We start from the raw sequence: 21,348 nt of genomic DNA, 5'->3' as shown, positions 1-21,348 counted from the left end.
CAGTGTCAATTGATGCTGCTGCATCATTGAACTAAGTCATTTTTTATAATATACAAAACATAAATAATTAAACACCTCAGACAAAGAACCATACAACTCTAGGTTTTCAAATACACAATCCTTTGAACTTTATTATCCAAAGATGTCCTTAGACACAGAGTTAAAGATGGTCAGCAAGTGCAAAAGAGCTCATACTGTTACAGCATGGTGGAAGAGGGTCAATAAACAAGACATTTGGTGTTTCCTGAGTATTACTGGTCCAAAAATGTGTTATCTTATCTCTGAAGCATGCTGCAAATTCCTCACATTTGGAGGTGGAAAACAGACCATCATCTACTTTGGGAGTGGGATTTATAAGGACCATTGAAAAAAAGCCATTTATTATTGCTTTATTAAAGACTGAAAGATGTTCCTTAAAAATATCATGATGGACCCGTAGCTTGGTCTTTCTCCATGTACGCTCAGACCTTCTGCAAGATCTCTCTGGGGTTGTTGAACTCTTTACGATCATTATCATTTTGAAATTCTCAGCTGCTGTAGAGTTAAGATAATATTGCTTAAGAAAACAGTACTATTTTTAACTTTAGGTACCAATGCTGTAAAGAAAATACAAAAGTGGTCAGAAAAGGCAAGATCACAGATAGACGATATGACAGTTGTAGAGACCCTTAGTAATCACTAAACTAGATCAAGGGTGTGGCCAAGGTTGTAAGTGGGTTCAGTACTGTGTTGATTAAAGTCCATGGAATTCAACAGGTTTATAAAATCCCTGGCCTTTGAGCTGTCCTCATTATCCACATGCAGGTTAAAATCACCAGTGATAATAATCTCATCATAATTTGAATGGAATATGGACAGGAGTTCTGAAAAACATGTTAAGAAATTAGGACATTGCTTGGGTGGCCTACACACAGTTACTGTCAGAACAGGAGGCTGGCACTTTAGAACTATGGCATGATATTAAAAAAAGGGAAAATCATCAAAGGAGATGCTCCTGCAGCACAGGCCATCTATGGTTATGGTGGCTGTCCCGCCCCCTTTTTTGCCACTTCTAAAAGTGAAAAGTTGGGAGGGGACGCTTCAATAAGAGCTGCAAACCCATTTGTGTTCAACCAGGTTTCAGTTCAAACATACAGTCTAATTTACATTAGTTCACATACTATAAGATTGTTAATGAGAAACATTTTGACTGATAGGGACCTGATATTCAGAGTATCCCAATATTGAAACAGAACTCAGTTTTCTGTTTTTCTAAATGTGTTTGTGATTAGAAAATGAAACTGAAACACTCTGGCCCATGAAGCGCGTACACTGCCTCATATAGGATGCTTATGTTAAAACTAAGGCTAAAGCTTTTGATTTCATAAGTGCATGTTGAATGTAGCAAACCATGGTTTTGGCACAGACCTTGCAAGAGAAGGCAGCCAAAAGGGGAAGAAAAGGGACCAATTGAGTGGACAGAACTCGGTTGGCATATTTAATATTGTCTTAACTATAGGTTGAACTTTTTTAAACTTGAAAAAATAAAAAATAAACATCAAAAATGGCATGTGACATAAAAACGCGTGTTGTATTTTAGTTTTAGTTCTTTGTTATTTTGTTTTAAATTGAAATGAACAAATGATACACGTATAAATAACCACAGCCAAGCAGCTATGAGGGGCTTTTGCTTTTGTTTTGTCAACTTAGCAGACATGGCTCTCATTTCATTCCCTGTGTGACTCTGTCTTGGCTTTCAGGTGCAATGAGGAACTAGGGTGCTGCAAATAAAAGACCTTTGGTCTTTACATAAAGGGTGGACACTGAACTTTGACCTTGTCTTCTCCCACAGATAAGATCATTATCATACTGTCAGCCCTTGATATGAAAGTCTGTTGTGCCTATAGTGGTCACAACTAGCTATCAAAAACATTTGCCACATACAAGCAACTGATTCAATCATTGGCCTATGGCTAACCTGAACATGAAGCTTTTGGGCGGTGTGGTGGAGGGTGAGTAAATTGGACAAAAACTTTATATATTTGAATAAGGTCTCATGGTAAGACATTTTCAAGACTTATGGTAAGTAGGTTACTCAAAGATAACAACCTGCGATTGCAGCACCTGTTTTTTTCTAAGCTACTAGCTTACCAAATGTTATTAGCTTAAAATGTCAAGCATACCACCTATACCACTTTTTTTTTAATCATTTACAGGACTCCCTGATCATACTTTTTTCTTTGTCTCATTATCCAGGTTTTTATGGTAAACCATGGACTATGGAACAGAGGAAAGAACTGTTCAGAAGGTATGGTAATAAAAACAATTCAAGATATTAAGTATGGATTCCAATGCAGATATGCCATTCCTCAAATATGTTTATGTGTGTGTTTGTTTCTTTGTTTATATGGATAACAGGGAGCAGAAATGGGGGTTGAACGCATACCTGTATGCTCCCAAAGATGACTACAAACATAGAATGTATTGGAGAGACCTCTACACTCCCCAGGAGGCTGGTGAGGACTCACTGACCATCTCATGTCTAGCATTGTGCAATTCTCTTAGCATACATTCATACCTTCTGTAATTATTCCAGAGGTAGCCTTCTGCATTAAGACCTGTGGGTTTTGCTGTTCGGGATGTGGAGAGTTAGCTTCAGCCAGTTAGCCTCACTTACCCCATTAACGGTTTGAACCACTGGAGGTGTGGCCAATATAACAACCAAAATAATCTAATTAAATGGTGTAATGTTTTGTAATACATAGGTAGGTGACATGATTATGACTGTGAATTAAGAAATCAATACCAGCAGATCATACCACATGATCATATATTTATATTGATGTTGCATCCTGTACAGAGTTTGGATTTTAAGTGACTGCCTGTGCACATTGCAGGCTATAAATAGCAGGACTTCTGTCAAGAAGTGATAAGAACAAACACTCACACAAAAAGTATATATTCATATAGTTAATCTGACTGATACCTGTGATTTTTATCTTTCATTCATTCACTTGTTTGCTAGTATATGTAGAGTTTAAGGCTACAGCCTGTGTTTGTAGTCTAATAAACCGTTTGTCAAAGCCAGCTTATTTCCCCTCAAGGTCCCTCAGGCCTGTGTTCTGTTCTGTGTTTGTGGGAAACAAAGTGGCTCACACCGAGTCATACACTAGTCCAGCCAGTCAACATGTTGAATCAGGAGCATGGAAGGGAGTCATTTGATTGGCTGTTGGCTCAAATATCAACAACCTATTCTAATTCTTGTTCAAATGATTCATTTGTCTCAAACAGAGGAACTCCAAAATCTCATTGCATCTGCAAAAGAGCATTATGTGGAGTTTATCTATGCCATCTCTCCTGGGCTAGACGTCACTTTCTCTAATCCCAAAGAAGTGGCCACTCTCAAAAGAAAACTAGACCAGGTACAACCATACACCACGTCTCATCCAGAGGAGAAGAGGCTTGTATATTTAAACTATACACCAGGGGCCTGATTTACTAACAGGATTGCGCCCATTTTCTGGCGTAAAATAGCGGTCGTAACGGAAAACGGTATTTACTAAGCTGGCGCAGCGCATATTAAGGCTTTGAGGGTGTGTACCTGCAAACAGGTGGGATGGTTCGGAAACGTGGGTGGTAACGTAGGCGTGTAGCGCTATTTAATGGGAGGAGTGCGCCTAATGATGTACTGCGTGGTATTTACTAAACTGCCCGGCGAGCGCACATCTCTGATTTGCAGGCTAATTCTCCGCCTCATAAAAGCACGTCTTAACCAAGCGCATTCCACTGAGTCTGAAAACGTTGATATGGCAGCAGCAAGGCAAAGACATAGACAGAGACAGCGAACAGAAATATTTGTTTCAACTCGTATAATTCATATATTCATATATATGAAATTAAACTTTCCGAACGTAATTGGAGAAATTGATCGCACCCACATGCAAACAGTCCCACCTTAAATCCGCGAACACGTTTACCGAAACATAAAGCACACATATTCAATGAATGTCCAGGTCATATGTGATGCCAACATGACCATTACTTAGGTGGAAGTGGTCTGTCCATGACAGTTTTATCTTTCGGAATAGTGCCATTTATCCATGATTGAGCAACGATGATTTTGGAGAGGCCTGTCTACTTGGTAAATGTATTTGTTTCAGTGGGGATATATTGTAGTGAACCCATGTCCCTTGTAGAACGTATTAATCTCGCCATGTACACATATATATTGTTATAATAGACAGTTTATGCATTAATGCCACCAATAGCATATTATTTATAATCGTGTTCTTTTAAACATCTCGCTGTAGATGATGGCGGGCAAAACAACAATATAACCCATTGAATCAGGTTCAGTGATTGAGCGAACGTGAACCAATATATCTATCTCGCTATCTATTCGCTATCTATTCGCTGAACCTTAGTTTTTTCTTCCTCGAATCTCCATGGTGGCAGTAACTTGCTGGCAAGTTCTCCAGTCTTTTAACGGTTCGCTAAATAATGATTGCCCAGCGCGTATCTGGCTTGATAAATATCACGGAAAATGCGGGGAATCACCGTGCGTTAATGTGCGCCTGGCAAAGATGCGTTCGCAAATCAATCTTAGTAAATCAGGCTCTTTATAGGGCGGAGTAAGCACAGTTTGCCCAGCGCAGATCTGGCTTGATAAATACCAAGTAAAATGCGCAAAAACACCGTGCGTTAATTTGCGAACGCAGATTAAGAAGCGCTCGCATATTAGTAAATCAGGCCCCAGGTCTCATCAAGAGGAGAAGATATCATAATTATTGTTAGCCTATCTTATATTTGAAAAATGAATAGTATGGTTACGGTTGTAGATAGGGGTATTTCATGAGCACAGTAAATCTATATAATATGCAATGTTATAGCTTGCACCAAAGAGACTATTATGAAGGTATACTGTTGCAATGTAAATGTTTTCAAAGAAGTTGTAAGAAATTGTACATCATTCCTAGTCTACAGTGTGATTTTAATGAATTCATGCATGTTACAATCAGCACTATAGTGAAATCTAAAATGAAACATTTGTTTGCCCTGTCCCTGTCATGTAAACCAGGTGTGGGGATTTGGATGTAGGTCATTTGCTATTCTGTTTGATGACATTGAGGCAGAGATGTGCCCAGCTGATAAAGATACATTCAGCTCACTGGCCAGTGCACAAGTGCACATGACCAATGAAGTGTATCAGCATATAGGAAAACCTGAGACATTCCTGTTCTGCCCAACAGGTGAGCCAGAACAGCAGTCCTTATAATTATAGTTTCAAACCAATGCTCAATATTAGTGCCAATTATGGCATATCACACCAATGCATTGACCACAGAACCTCTAGGGCCCTACGGCTCTTACTTCTGTTCAACATCCAAAACAGTTGAATCCATCGGTAGCCTTTGTCAGCATGGAAACACACAGTAAGGGGGGAGAGAACGGATTTTGTACAAAAACCAAGTAAACACAATTATTAGCAAATGATTTGATAGCCGCAATCTGTTGCATAGAATAAATTAGATGTTTTAGGCACATGCGTTGTAACGTTAAGTTTCATAAGAAACAGCAGGGTGACAGTTAAGAGTTTTCTGTAGTCATAGATACCACTCTGTAGTCCCAAGTGCTGCTAGAGTCAGGCAACACGATGCAGTCCATCGCTTTTCTTCTCAAGCAGAGACACCGTTACAAAAGGCCGACTAATAACTACATTTTAGGTCTTCCAATGGTTGACACATCTATGAGGAATTAGTAATCTGTCGGAAACATCATCGACTAAGGCCTTCTCAGCTCGTTCTGCAGGCCTATGTATGTCATCTCACTCAGGTCTGTTTATGTGATGGTAATGCTATGCTAGCAGCCTGATAGAACAGGCTAAGTAGTTCTGCTCGCCCATAACACATTTGGCTGCTGTTAACGAATAGACTATTTAAAAGATAGGGCTGATAAGCCAGACCCATGCAAGCTGTGTTTTAGAGATCTAAATGATACCTCTCAAGTTATTTCTGCCACTTGAACAATGAACAGAGAAGTGCTCCAGAATAACTTCTCCCATGTTTGTCTTCAGACTACTGTGCAGCCTTCTGCACTCCCAGTGTAGCCCAGTCCCCCTACTTACACACAGTCGGGGAGAAACTACACCCTGCCATTGATGTGCTGTGGACAGGTAAGGTTGCTACTTGGAATGCAATGAGATTGTGTCCTTGCTTTGACAGGATGGAATTAAAATGACACACTCTCCTTCTCTGGGATGACAGGTCCAAAGGTTGTATCGAAAGAGATTTCGGTGGAGTCTATTGATGAAGTTACAGGTGTGCTAAAGAGAGCACCAGTTATCTGGGACAACATCCATGCCAATGACTATGACCCACAGAGGATGATGTTGGGACCCTTCAAGGACCGTCCTGTTGAACTCATCCCCAAGATCAGAGGCATACTCACTAATCCCAACTGTGAATTTGAGCTCAACTTTGTAGCCATTCACACCTTAGCAACCTGGTGCAAATCCTATTGCTATGGCGATACTGTCAAAGGTGAGAGCTTCTGTAGAGAAGCTAGAAAATACAACGGGAGAAACTAAAAATGAAGGAAAGTACACAAAGAAAGAAAGTAAAACCTAAGGTTTGTCTTCCTATATTGAAAAATGAATAATCACAAATATCATTGCTTCCCTGTAGGTGACAAGAAAGATTACATCCCACAAGAGGCATTGGTGCTGGCACTCTCTGAATGGCTGGTTGAGTTCAGTGTTTCAGATCCACCAGGTGGTAAGACGAGCATACATTCTGCCAATTTTCATTTCTCTATCAGGGTGCCATATCATATAAAACACATATACATATGTACAAATTGTGGGAGCCTGGCCTTGCAAGGGAAAACAGTGGGTACACAAACTGCCAGGAGAAGGGATATGTCGGTGAGCCTGCCATTCATCAATCAGCAACATTGACATTTGGCAACAGCCAGCTACAAATGAATGCTGAGCAAAACACAAATAACCTCAGAAAGTGCCCAAGTTATATTTTTCAGTTTAGTTTTTGTTTTTGAATTTGTTTAGTTTTTCTAAATCTTAAAGCCCCTGTTACATTTCTAAGTAAAATTTTATACACATTTGTTTGTGAAATCCTTTTTAAATCCCTCAATTTCCTTGCCAATTTAAAACTGCCAAATGTACCTGTTTTGGTATACTGATTTAGAATTCTTTGAGAGAATCACTGAAATCAAAACTCCATTGTTGGAACTCTGAGTAAGTTCATATGGAATGACCATCTGTAGGTGTCAGTATTGTCAGTCATTGATTTTGCAGCCTTTACAGTGACAGGTATCAGATTTATCAGAATCTTACAGGTGTATATTATCAGCATGTTAGCTTGTTGACTGTTGAATTGTTTTCCTAATTGGTAGGAGGAGGAGGATTGTCTAAGAAGAACTATTCTGAGGAGGTTCCAATGCAAACAGATGGAGGTTATGTCCCTGGTCCAAGAGAGAAGCCTCTCTTCACAGCTGAGCCCTTGATCCTGAATGACCTCATGCTGCTGTCGGACCTCTTCTACTTACCATATGAGCATGGCCCAACATCCCTTACAATGCTTCAGGAGCTGCACTGGCTCAAAAGCAACAGCAATCCAGTGGGGACCATGGGAAAGGTATGCACATTTCACCTGCAAAACTGGCTTTATATGTACATAAACCAAAGGTAGTGTGGTATGTGGTCCTCATCCAGGTATAATTGACTTTTGAGTGCATGACAGGTTGTTGCAAAACCATTTATAGAATGCAGTTAATTTAACCCTTTTGAGTTATGGGCTTTGCCTGTGACACTGAGAAAAATGGGATCAGTTTTGTCTTGAATCTTAAAAGCTTCACTTGGCTTAATGCGTAAATAGCAATGCATCATCTAACATGTTAACAACAATAGAGATATACTGTAGATACCTAGACAATAAATTGTCCACATGAATGGAACCTGAAACATTTTGTGCTTGTTGCATTCCTTAGTCCGTAGAGAAACATATCAAGTGGCCAAAACCAGGGGCGTTTTTAGCAAATTGGAGGCCCTGGGTAAAGAACAATTTTGAGCTCCCCCCCGAAAAAAAGAAATCCACCAAAGCACCAACTCCACATCCTCCCAGACACTTAATGTTATGTGAAACTGACATTTATTGTGAGTATATGACTGTAACAATTAAACAGCTGTAAATTATTTGAATTATGAGGTTTTGAGTGCAGTGTAATAGTAGTTATATTCAATTAAATTGTATTTATATAGCGCCGTAACAATAGAATTGCCATTAGGCGCTTTACACAGCCCAGAGCCTGAACCCCCTTACTTACCCCTAACTTTTTGATTACTCTATCAAAACAATGTTACTTGCTAGTCTTTATACTTCTGTTTCTGAAAATTTTCAACTAAAAGTTCCACATTGGTACAGGTCCTGTTTTAACTATTTCAATTATCTCTCTATCTGTTAATTTGACACGCCATTATACTGGGTCTTCAATGGTTACTGTATCATCACCATTGGTGTTACTCACATTGTTGACATCACTGCTCTCGTTATCATCCAGCTGTGCTTGAGCAGTGATGATGACCACGACAGCATCATGCCATCGTCAGTGCAGGTGTCAGTGTCCCGGATATGGGCAGCTGTGGTACATGATGGCTCACGGTTTGTAGAAGCAAAGCAGGCTGTTTGTCTGCTGCTACTAGCATTCGCTAAACTTGGCTCAGAAGCACTCAAAACATTATCAGATGAACTTGAAACATTATCAGAAATGTCTCCCACTTCCACGGAAGTATTCCTTGATTGGAAAGTTTGTGTTACCTTTTTGTCATTTCTCCCTGAAGTTCTCATCCTCCCTTGTACTCTTATTTCTCACTGCCACTTTCACATCGTTTCATGTTTAACTTTGCAACCACACACGTCACCACACAAAAAATGGTCTGTGACAGAATAGTCACGTGACGTGGAATAATTTGTTCCATGATGGATTTAAGATACATTTTAGGTTGATACTTAAAATAAAATAATCGTGTTTTAATGCTTACTAGAATTGTCATTTGTTTGTAATGACAAGTGATTTATTTTAATCATTACAAAATCTAAATAAATAAAATCATCGTAAATACGACAAGGCCCCCTGGTGGCCAAGGCCCTGGGCATCTGCCCGACTTGCCCAATGGGAAGCACAGCCCCTGGCCATAACAGTTCATCAGGTTCAATGCATATGATAAAGCTTAAGTCAAACTCCAAAACTACAATAAAATAGAACTGAACTACAATGAGCATGAAAAACGTACCTGGACCGCCTGAATCTGCCTTTCAGACTCCAGAGGGACATGATGTATAGCTTGGGTCTATAGCGTGCTACTTTGGCTATTTTTTGTTTTGTTTTGTGATATTTGATGAAATACACTGACAGTTTACCATAATTTCCAGACTTATTGACTGGTTTGTACGTTGATTTTGTATGAGGTTTCGATGATTGCAAGATATTTTGTTTTGAAATTGTAATTTAAGACAGTAGATTTTGCTTTGAAATATTATTTGTTTAAAGTTTGACAACATTAACAAATGTTGAGATTCTGATTAGTTTACTGAATTTGGTTTTCTCTGTTTCTAAAGGACACTGAATGGGGGGCCAGAGCGGAGCAGTTTGATAAGATGTGCGAGTCGGTGGTCCAGATGTTTAACCGACTTTCAAATGTCTCCAACCGGCGAATTTTGTATGACCTTTACAACTATATCTGTGATATCAAGAGTGGTGTGTCTATGGCCAGGGACTTTGTCAAAACTATGGGTTAGTTCTGTTTTTAATATCTCTTGATCATCTTGTGTGACATAAATGGCTGAAATGATTCCAGTGGTTTGCCAAGAGGCCCTCTACACTAATAATAATACACTAATAGATGTGTCATCCTTCTCTCTTTCCAACCATTCATTGGAATACATTGGAACACAATATTTCTCTGGTGACCTACCTATTACGCTTGTAACCAGCTGGTAACCAATTCATCACCATGTTCAAAAGTCACTGTGCAAAAATAAAAAAGCTCATGTGGGCTAAGCCTGCTAGTTTAGTTCAAATAATGTATCTATAGATCGGACTGTCAGTAGTGGTGCATGACTCTTGAAACTGAGGAATCCTCAACATGAATTTGGACATGGGGGTGTGTAATACAGAGGATGGACTCATTTGGACATGGGGGTGGGGGAAGGCGGTGGGTGTATGATACAGAGGATGGACTCATTTGCAGTGGTGCTGCCATGATTGAATTAATCTAGTCAATTTCATGTTACAAGAACGTATATCACAGATACCTCTGTGAAACTCCCAATAAAAGAAACCATTTAAAATACTATTGCAGGTTTCTTTCTAAGGTAGTTGTGTTGCACATCACCAATAGTTTTCGGAAAACGTCAAGTTAGAAGAGCTACAAAATCAGTTTAGTTGTGGCCTAGCCTTAATGATCATTTGCAACTAAGCATCACAATTAAAAGACAGATCGATTAAATTATCAACAAATGGACTTTGTTTTCTGGTGTTTGTTAATTGACCTGGAGAGATAATGCTTATTCATTTGCATGTGAAGTCCTCGTGTCGTCTTCTTCAACCAAGTTATCTTGAGTAGCGTCTTGAGCTGCAGCCTAGGTAACCATGGTAACCTTATCTCCGTTTGTCTTGTCCGTTTTCCTCCCATTAATTTGTTCCAATTATTCATAAGGAATTGTGAGGTGCAACAAGAAATGTATCAACATATTGATATTTTTTTATTGACAATGGCAGTTCACTGAACAAACTGTGATGTGATTGGTGAGAAAGTGATACCAGGTTTGATTCCCTTGCCTGGCCACTTGCAATTTGCTGTTTCAATTTGTTTTCATGGGAGCCAAACATTCCTGGGCATCCTCTACCCACCTACAGAGCATTCTGGCACTCTGTCACTCACTTATTTAATGGCTCCTTTGTTGATGTTGGGAAGGAGAGGGAACCTCCCCTGTTCCGAGTGGTTCACCAATTTGAACGATGCTTGTATACCCAAGATGTCAGAATTATAGATAAAGTAATTATGTTGGCCCTTTCTCTGTAATCATGACAACACAATAATTCCTAAAAGAGCGTTGTACCATTACTGTAGTATATCAATTTATATTTGGATATAAAAGCTTCTGCTTAAAACATAACTTTAAACCTAGAGTCCAGGTTGTGTACTTTATAATAGGAAGATCTTTACTCTAACAGGTGGACAGACAACACTCTCAGCTCAGCAAGTGAATGACCCTGAGCCCTGGGGTTTCAGAGGGGCACAATCAGGAGAGTTTCAGGTATACACTCATATGCTACTAGTCACCCAATCAGGAGAGTTTCAGGTATACACTCATATGCTACTAGTCACCCAATCAGGAGAGTTTCAGGTATACACTCATATGCTACTAGTCACCCAATCAGGAGAGTTTCAGGTATACACTCATATGCTACTAGTCACCTAATCAGGAGAGTTTCAGGAATACACTCATATACTACTAGTCACCCAAATCCATGAGAAATGGGTAAGGGGAGGAAAACAAAAGACATGACCAATGTTTTATACGTCTACAGAGAATGCTGCCTAATCACGGGTACAAGGATGTATTTTACCAGTCCCCCCGGCCCACAGCTTATGTCATTCGGCCTTACACGCCAAGTGATCAGGTTTGTGAAATCTACTTGGATTGACTACGTTTGTAAACTGCTCATTACCAGAGGACCAGGACAGGATTAGGACAATGACCAGAGGATGTTCTATGATACGTATTATAATGTTACAAATGTTGAGTAGGTTTCACTCCCACTTGTGTCTTACGGTGTTAAAACCTCTGAAGGGGAACAGATCTGGAGCTTGCTGCCAAATTAACTCAAAACCAAGTGGAATATTTAATAACATTTAGTGTTACCTTTTTCACCAGGCATCAGTGAAGAAACTGCTACTTAAGCTGATGAATGGCAGAATGAATTGCAGCCCTAACTGATTATTTGTTAGTAGAGTTAAGGCTAGTGAGCTAAATGATTTCTCCACAGTGTAAACTATTGTTTATTGGCATGTAGCATGAAACATTTATATGATTGAAAGACAATGAAGTGACTATTAGCGTGGAGACAGAAAGTTAAAGGAGAAAACAGATTGTATCCAAAAACAATGAAGATACCTAGTTCCATGCACATTTGTCCTGTTCACACTGTCAGGTCACATTCAGTCCTCTTTTCAATGTTTAAAAGAAGATTTGTGAGAAAAACACAATCAATCAGTACAGAATGAGTTGTACTTTTCAGTGCTGTGTCCCAGTGAATTCTCACAAAGTTGGCCTCATTTGAATGTGTTTATATCACTGTGCCATGCTATTGTGAACATCCATGTACAGTCCGCCGTGCAGAAGATCTTTAAAGAAGTGATGTGTGAGGCAACTCATGGATCTTCAGCCACCAAGGGCCCCATGTTACTGGGCCACAGGTGAGAGTATCTATTCACCATAGGTAACATTCTTTTACTCGCACCCGAAAACGCATTTATGGGCCATTCTACCGAATTGGTGCAAAGTCAGGTCGGAAATATTTGGATTTTTTTTATGTTTTATTCCCAAAACTTTGTCCGTATGTATATTGTACCATATCTTAAGTACACTTATCTAGTAAAAGAACAGTACATTTTTATATTGTATTTTCAGAATGTGTTGGAATGTTTTTCCTCTTCCAAAAATTGTCACTACCGAAACATCACATTTACTATAGTAAAAAAGTATTATTATTGACCTGTTCAGATTGTGTTTCCTTCCCTTCTCTGAAGAGTATTTTTACAAATATTTCTTGAAGGTTTTCACAATGAAATCCATAAAAATGAATTTTTTACCAAATTTTCAAGTTCAATTTATACAATTCATCAAAATCTAAGTGCAATATTTCTTTGTAAAATGCTAAATACTGATCATATTGATTCCAGAGTTGTTCATTGATGAAATTGAACATACATTAATCCAATCAGTATCATAACATTTTAGTTGATTACTCAATATACTTAATTTTTTACAAAACATCCTGTGTTTCGGTAGTGCTGCACTGTTTCGGTAGTGACATCCAGTGTTTCGGTAGTGACTGCACTGTTGGATGGATGTTCATTTCTCTCCCAAAATCTTCCAAAAGGTGCTCTGGGCCGCCCTTTAGTCCACACAACACAAAAATTATGGGATTGAACTACTTACCAATTCATTTTGTCACTACTGAAATCATCAGGTCACTACCATATGTTTCGGTAGTGACTGTTTCGGTAGTGACAATTCTAGCTAACTTTAAGCATAAATAAAGAATTCTAACAAGCACACGGCATGCAAACACATCTTTGAAGAGGTGAACACACATACAAACATAAGATTTTCCATGAAACCCCAAAAGGTTTACTTAATTGAAGAAAACATGCGTTTCGGTAGTGACAATTCTTAAGGTTACACGTCGATTTTCAGACTTTGGAACACATTTATATAAAAACTATGGGATTTAGCTACTTACCATTCAACCATGAGGGTCAGAGATGCAGTGTCACTGCATGGTCAAAAATGCAGAGTCGTGGCTAAAACACAGGCTCAGCCAATGGACTAAAACTCTTGTGTTTCGGTAGTGACATGAAAACTAGGGACATGATTTTTTGAGTATAGAAAATTGATTTAAAAATTAAACCCACAATAATTCTAAATATTCCAAGTTCTGTTTCAACCCAATCATAAAGATCTTTGAAATTTAATCATTGAAAAAAATCAAAAAAAATTGAAAAGTGTTATTTAAAGGCATTGAAATTTAGATGTCAGGGTTGGGGACAGCTACTTCCCAATAGAAAGTACCCTATAAATGATGATTTTGTATATATTTAGCTTATCACTATCTCATGTAATGCATTGGGTTTATATAGACCATAACATTTTCTAATTAAATATCTATGCCTAAATACCTAATTGTTTTGTAAATAGTTTTTATTGTTGAGGGACTGCATATTACACGAATTCGGTAGAATGGCCCTTATATTTATTTTTTTGGAGTAGAGCGCGCCTATCCCTACTAATACTATCTATTCACCACTCATACTGTATCAGTGATGGTGGACTGTGCTGTAGTTGGTATTTACAAAGTCATTTGGCTTTTAGCTAGTTAGCTCACCAAAAAGAGTAATCCCCAGGTCCCTATCAGTATAAAAATAGGCTTGATAGGAGTTTGATATACTCAACAAGGTTGTTCATACCCACTTTGAGACTTGAAATTAAAGTGCAGATGTTGTTTCTAGAACTGACTGTCAATAAATCCTTTGTCCAAAAAGAATGGGTCAACCAGGTAACATTAATAGAACTTTCTAGACCTGTTTTGAAATGTAAACCCTCACAAACTCTCTTTTATTATGTGTAACTCATAATCTGATGCAAATAATTCAAGACCAGTAAGTATCATGCCGTGTTTTGCTTTCTTTTGAATGTTCCTACTGAATGTCTTGAATGTGCTGTTCTGTGTAGACTTGCATGTGGACAGCTCGGCCCCTCACCCAACTGTGCCTTCTTGATGGAGGATGAGGGTGGAGTTTGTGGATATGCCCTGGGACTCACTGATGCCAAATCCGCTGCTTCTAAGGACCAGGTGGGACAAACATCCCAATGAGCTAGATGTTTTGTTAGCTATTAATATGAAGACTTTATCCTGCTTATTCCATGGTTACCACACTTGCATTATGTTTATTTATAGTTATGATATCCCCGTTCAATTTCCAATTGATCCCTAAAATGGACTGCTTATTTACCCCACACTTAGAGTCAATGTGTAAATGGCAGGCCAAACTGCTGTAACTAGCTCTAAAGACTAAGGCCAAAGCACTGTTTTTTCGATACCTCTCCTTGCCAAGTTAGCATATCCCAGCCTTCCTCTGAGCCTTAGCCTGGTGGTGTAATGTTATTAAAAGCTATTTTAGTGTAAGATGTTGTAACTCTCTGTACTCCCATCAGTAAGTCTGTCACAAATGTATGGTTCATTTTAACTTTAGGATTGAAAGCTTACTAAATTGTCTGAAAGTTATGCATCTCTTGAGTATATTCCTGCATGATAGCAACTTGGATCTGGTAGCTTTGAAAAAGAAAACAAATCCTGAAAAGTGAGTTTTTTGGAGCAGCATCCGTATATTTCCAGATGACAAAGAAAAGTTGATAGTGCTTCCTGATGGCATGAGCATCTTTGATCGGACTAAAATGTATCAAGCCGCAGAAAAGGGGCGGACACATCAGTAATAATAGGGGCATGTCACGTCAAACAATTATTTATTTATTTATTTATTTATTTATTACAAGGATAGCCCCTTGAGATGCGCCATCTCGTTTTCGAGGGGGTCCTAATGCAGTATAGTACAGTAACAGAAAATAAAAACAGAAATTGAGTACAAACCGTAGACACACACACATACACACTCACTCACTCACTCGCCGACATTGCTCTCCAAACTACCCCACCACCCACCACCCAGCATTTACAACAAGACAACAAAAAACCCAAAAGAAAAGAAAGAAAAAACAGACCAAGTCTTGAAAACCTGGAAACAACAAAAACAAACAAACAAAAACAAAACCCAACAACTAAGGCCGTTCAGAAGCAAGAGCAGGATGTTTGAAAGTAATTGATTAATGATGATCTAAAAATATGAAGGGAGGTGATGGACCTAAGTGATGAGGGAAGACTGTTCCAGACTGATGGTGCTTTAAATTTAAATGCACGGCGACCAATTTCTTTGCAAATTCTGGGTGTAACTAAAAACAAATAATCAATGTTCCGTAAGCTGTAGTGTGAGCTTAAAGGGGTTAATATCTCGTTCAGGTAAGGAGGGGACTGAAAATGAATACATTTAAAAATAAGAATTGACCAGTGGAACTGTCTTCTGGTCTTGGGTGCCGACCAGTTCAAAGTTTCATACATTGCACAGTGATGTGTCCTATAAGGACACCTAAGTACAAATCTACAGAGACTGTTGTATAGTACATTGAGAGAACGAAGATGTGTTTCAGGAATGTTGCCATAGACAACATCTGCATAGTCAAATATTGGAAGAATTAACTGCGTTACAATTCTTTTGCGGACTTCCTGTGAAAAGCAATCCACTGAACGATAAAGAGATTTTAGACAACCAGTTATTTTCTTGGACATTGCATTAATATGAGGCTTAAACGAGAGCTGAGAGTCCAGCCAGACACCATAATGATACGTTACCAGAGAATATTTAGCCATATATCTTTACTAGTTTAGCCTTTGACAATATTGACCGATTAGAGGAGACCCAGGCAGGTGGAGGAACTCCTTGGTGAGTGAATAGGATATCGGTGCAGCTAAAGGTTCCAATTCTCCCATGTCTATCTTCATATGCATCTAATGCTTGTACCATGTTATCTGGTAGACCCACTCATTCTTCCATTACTGTAGTTTTCCACTGAATTGAATGGTGGAGCTCTGTTTTGGTTACATAACACCAGATCAACATCATTCCAACAAATATTACAGTCATCTGGACTGCCATAGTAATACACTAGAAACAACATCTAGTACAGTCATCTGGACAGCTATAGTAATACACTAGAAACTACATCTAGTACAGTCATCTGGACAGCTATAGTAATAGACTAGAAACTACATCTAGTACAGTCACCTGGACTGCCACATTAGTATCATAATACACTAGAAACCACATCTAGGACAGACACCTCGACTGTCATAGTAATACACTAGAAACTACATCTAGTGTCCTTGGAATCACTTAGTAACCACGATCAATACTCTCTTTCAAAGTGACTTATAACATGCATAATAACATGCCACAAATAAAGCAGTATGCCTAATACAACAAAATGTGTATAATAAACTATATTTATTCTACTACTACTAATGCTAATAATAATAATCATTATACTAATATGCATGACATATTGTTTTAAAAGATGTACAAGTCTTTAAAGAGGTTAGAGTCATGTGATACCTTTAGTGATACCTTTAGTTTAGTAATCTGTGTGTACTCGTGTTCCTCTGTTCTCCTGTACATGTGCAGTATCCTGAGTCTCTTCTGGGGGATAATCCTTCTGTGATTACAATGCAAATACTCCCCAAGGTTTCTGACCCAAGCATTGTAAAGCGCTTGGTAGACTGTCTGATTTCAGCATTAAAAACAACAGGTGAGCAGCATTAAGTCACACTAGTAATGTGATTCATCACTTTGTCACCAAGATACCAAGTATTGCCAAGTTAATGAAATATTGGTCCTGTAAATGTTGACCAATTTACCCTTTTTCATTCTGCCTCCACCCATGTCACCAAATTGTGTAGGCTGTAAAGCTTTTTTCTGCGAACTGGGACAAAGAGAGAGGAGAATGCTGGACATCCTTAAAAGAATGGACTCCTTCAGCGTGGTGACAATGGAAGGTCGTCCAAATGACCCAGTAATCATGAGAACAACAGCATGATCAGCAGATGTGCTAGGGGTGGGGATTCAGATTACCGAAGCTCATCGCTGTTAAAAACATGATAATATGACTGGTATTTTGAATAATGATTCATAATACAAATCTCTGGTACTAAAAATCACTTACACTACATGTACCAGTCATTACTTCAAATACAAAGCAAAGTATATTATATATGAAGCTGTGCCACTGGGAAAGGGTGTTCCAGGGATGGTGGACTGAAACATTAAACCATTGCAATATTTCCCTGTGAGTACCTCAATTATGTAATCTTTCACATCTGTCTGTAAATTAAAGATAGGGGGTTGGATAAAGAAACTTGAAAAGGGAATAATACATTATATGAAACAGTCATGATTGAAACTTTGTTCCATGAAAATCATTCTTATACATTTTCAAATAAAATTTCTAGAAGAAAAAAACGATTGCTTTACTGTCTTGTTGGGCAAGTCTATTTTCACACTAGAGCGTTTGATCCGCGCCCGAGTCCAATAGATTAATTAGTTTGGTTCATTTTGCTGGTGTGAAAGCCGTTTTCCAGAGACATGTCTGAGCCTGTGTTGTGAGAACACTTGTAATCTCTGATTGATAAAACTAACTATGGTTATCTTCATTTAAGATGATCTTAATTTAAAACTACCTATGGTCATCTTAATTACGCTTAAATTTGCATAAACTAAGTGACTTGCCTTTTTTGTTGATAAATACAGTATATTTGATTTAATGTCTATAAAGAGACAACATACACGTCGATTGTTTTGAACAGCATTGATTGCGGGGTCTCGCTTTTTTAACTACTATGGGTGTTATTTTGCCGATTTTCTAAAGCCCCATTCATTCTCTCATAGGGATTATTTTCTTTTCAAAATTGGAGCTTGCAAAAATGCTAATCTCCCGCATACAAAATGATGATGGTCACTCCAACACTCTGTAGGGAGGGAAAGTGAAAAAATAGGCCCCTAGGGGTTTCGTTCCAGGGTGATTCTATAATTTAGGGTACATTTCATGGTGACAAAAAAGTGTATGGACCTTATTCTTCCTCAAATAAACAAACAAAGCCCTGAGCTAGTTAAACCTGTCAGTGACATATCTGTTGGCTGCAAAGCTTAAACATGAACTGTTTTTTATATATTTTAACTTAAATTATGCTTTTACCTTAAAGACTGTCAACTAAGTTACACCAGTTTCACCAGTACAAATGTTTAAAAAAAAAATGAAAGAATACTTAAATATCTGTTCAGTGAGAAGGTTAAACCAGGTTAATAGTGTGTGTTGAAAGATATGTAGACTGTTCATGACAAATATTAGGTGATTATGTCTGTTGACATTCAGAAATATGAATATTGTCAACTAAGTGACCCGTCAACTAAGTTACTTAGTACTTAGGTGTAACATAGTTGACGGGTCACTTAATTGATAATTTCCATATTTCATCCAGTAACTAAAATTGTGGACACAGACTACAAGACCACATGTCATTTTCTGATCAAAAACTCAGCCACAGCAGTGTACCGAACATAGTTGATGCTTAATTAATATACTCATCGGTAACATGCTGTCTTACATCAAATATAAAACAAAATCACCATGGTGTGTTTAAAATTGCTGCCACAGAGGAAAATTACATCACATGATGCAGGTAAAATGGTTTTAGGACAAACCATTATTGAGTTACAGCGGGGAAATATACTTAGTAACTTAGTTGACAGGTTTTTTGTGGACATTCTAAAATTACTTATTTAAAGTATTTAAATAATAAAGTCAGTTTTTTAAAATAATAATTTCCTTTTTTATTTTTTTTATTTGAATGGTTTTTACTCAATATTTCGACACATCAACTTGCCTAACTGGAAATCGGACATGGCAGAATTTGTGAATTTAAGCAAAAACAATGCATAATATGCAAAACAAATTGCATGATGTGTAAGGAGTAAGTGGAGTAAGTTAATGTATAAAATGTTTTGGGTTTGAAGATATTTTATAGAAAAATCATCATGAACATTAGTGGACATGGAATGTACCCTGAATTATAGAATCACCCTCCAACGGACAGCAGATCATTTGTAAAATCGCATACACCTAAATTTGCCAAAATATACTACTTAGCAACATCAGCGAATTTATCAACAATATATATTTGTCAGTACTTGTACAGTAGCCTAATAGCCTTTTAATTGTGAACGTGTCAAGCAATATTTTGCCTTTTTTCAAAAAATTGAAATTGCACCTTTTGATTCATAAACGGACTACAACTCAAGTCACGTGCCCTACCTTGTCTTTATGTTAGCCCCCCTGACACCACCAGTTGTCATCTCTTGCTGTAAGTAGTGGCACAGCTACACATGCACTGACCTATAGTGGTTATCACCACGCGATATGCATTTGCTTTGCGAAAGGGACTGGGGCCGGGGACTGGGGTTGTACATCAGGCCAGGGTGCAATAGTTTAAGTATTTGTGTAATTATTTGTTATAGCCAAGCTTTTGTTATGAATAATAATATAATTTAAATGTTTTATATTTTTCATAGATAGATCCTACAAAATACACAGTAGGTGGCAGTAATGCTCAGATAGATTTGGATACCAAGAAGAACGAGAACAACAACAAGAAGAAGAAGACGAAGAAGAAGAAGAAGAAGCGCTAGTCTGGCGAGTAAGTGAAGACGACAACAGTGTAGTTATAATTTAGACACCGATGAACCTTATACCCATCGTCATAGTGAAGAGCTTGTTGGACTGTCATATACTGTAGGGTAAGTTGCTTTTATGAGCATCGTGCTTTCTCTCCATATAACGTAGGACACTGGTTGGACCAGCAACGTTAACGGTGGAAAGTCAACTAACATTAACTGTTTCAAATAATTGACTTGCGAGATTGAAGTATTTGTCCAGAGACAAAAATGTCGACCCTTAAGGTATGCGGGAGTTTGAAATGAATGCCATAGTTACAAATGTAATTTGTATCCCTATTTCGTCCTACGACAGCTGATCAGAAATGGCAGCTAACTTTAAGTAAAATGGCTAGCTAGCTAAATTGTTGTGTGCTAGCAAAGTTAGACGCTTCAAGACAGAAAGCGAGAAATCAGAAAACTGGTTGTGAAAACCAATGCGCTTTATGTTAGTGACTGTTGGTAAGTATGTCAGCTCACTAGCTAGCACCTAACGACTGGAAGCTTTATAAGTTATAACAGCTGTCAACGTAAAGTTGAAAGGATATCTGGTACCATGTTGTAGCGCTATTGAACGTTACTTAAAGACCGCTAACGCTGCTGTGCTAGCTAGCATTAAGATGAAGATAATAATGTATGGCCAATGTTACATGGCACCGGTGAAGTCTAGCGTAATAACTTTTTTTTGTAAAGCTAGCGCTATGTCGTATTCCTTGGATCTTGTGAAATTTGTAGCAGTACTTGTTGGAGGTAGGTGTGTCAGAACTGGTGATGCTTACTTTTTAGCTGGTTGCAGATGTGCACAGCTGCAGATTCGTCACTCCTAGAAATCTACTACAAAATAAAATCTGACTCTTCTTTTTGTACTGTAAACGCAGATGTTTTGTGTCAGTGTTAGGGTCAGACAGTCTGTAGCCAATGCCTGTGAACTGCAGTATTAATGATGGCTGCTAAAACATATTAATAAAATTGACTGGAAATAGTTACTGCGGTGTTCGAAACCAGTCATTCTTTGAAAAGGTGTGGACTGGGAGAACGACGTCTACCAGAGCCACCGTGCAGCTGTGTAGAAATTCAAATTGATTATTTCTTTCTATTGTGTTTCGAAGAAACTGCTACACCCATGTTTACTTGTGTAGCCTAACAGGTTAACACTATCAAGTGACAGTAGGCTGCCTGTGTCCATAAATGCC

General features: G+C 38.3%; 2 protein-coding genes across 3 annotated transcripts in view; both read left to right on the top strand.

Annotated features, from left to right (window-relative positions):
• Positions 1-60: 60 nt before the first annotated feature.
• Positions 61-20,131, top strand: ogal (O-GlcNAcase like; the record flags this gene model as incomplete). Its single annotated transcript, XM_080860320.1, has 16 exons — positions 61-2,287; positions 2,398-2,495; positions 3,271-3,401; positions 5,057-5,228; positions 6,053-6,151; positions 6,243-6,518; positions 6,663-6,752; positions 7,390-7,631; positions 9,612-9,786; positions 11,230-11,312; positions 11,587-11,679; positions 12,387-12,475; positions 14,514-14,634; positions 17,075-17,198; positions 17,350-17,462; positions 20,015-20,131. Exons 1-16 carry the CDS (start codon positions 2,259-2,261, stop codon positions 20,129-20,131), a joined length of 2,052 nt encoding a protein of 683 aa, XP_080716446.1. The 5' UTR covers positions 61-2,258.
• Positions 20,101-21,348, top strand: part of armh3 (armadillo like helical domain containing 3) — a 34,594-nt gene continuing 33,346 nt past the window's right edge. For both annotated transcript variants that reach the window (XM_080833022.1, XM_080833021.1), the window contains exon 1: positions 20,101-20,239. The gene's annotated coding sequence lies outside the window, so the exon portion shown is untranslated. The remainder of the gene's footprint in view (positions 20,240-21,348) is intronic.

The sequence above is a fragment of the Sprattus sprattus genome (assembly GCF_963457725.1).
Source record: "Sprattus sprattus genome assembly, chromosome: 2".
In the NCBI taxonomy this organism is placed as follows: Eukaryota; Metazoa; Chordata; class Actinopteri; order Clupeiformes; family Clupeidae; genus Sprattus; species Sprattus sprattus.
The sequence above is the reverse complement of the archived record's forward strand: the minus strand, read 5'-3'. Positions and strand labels throughout refer to the sequence as shown.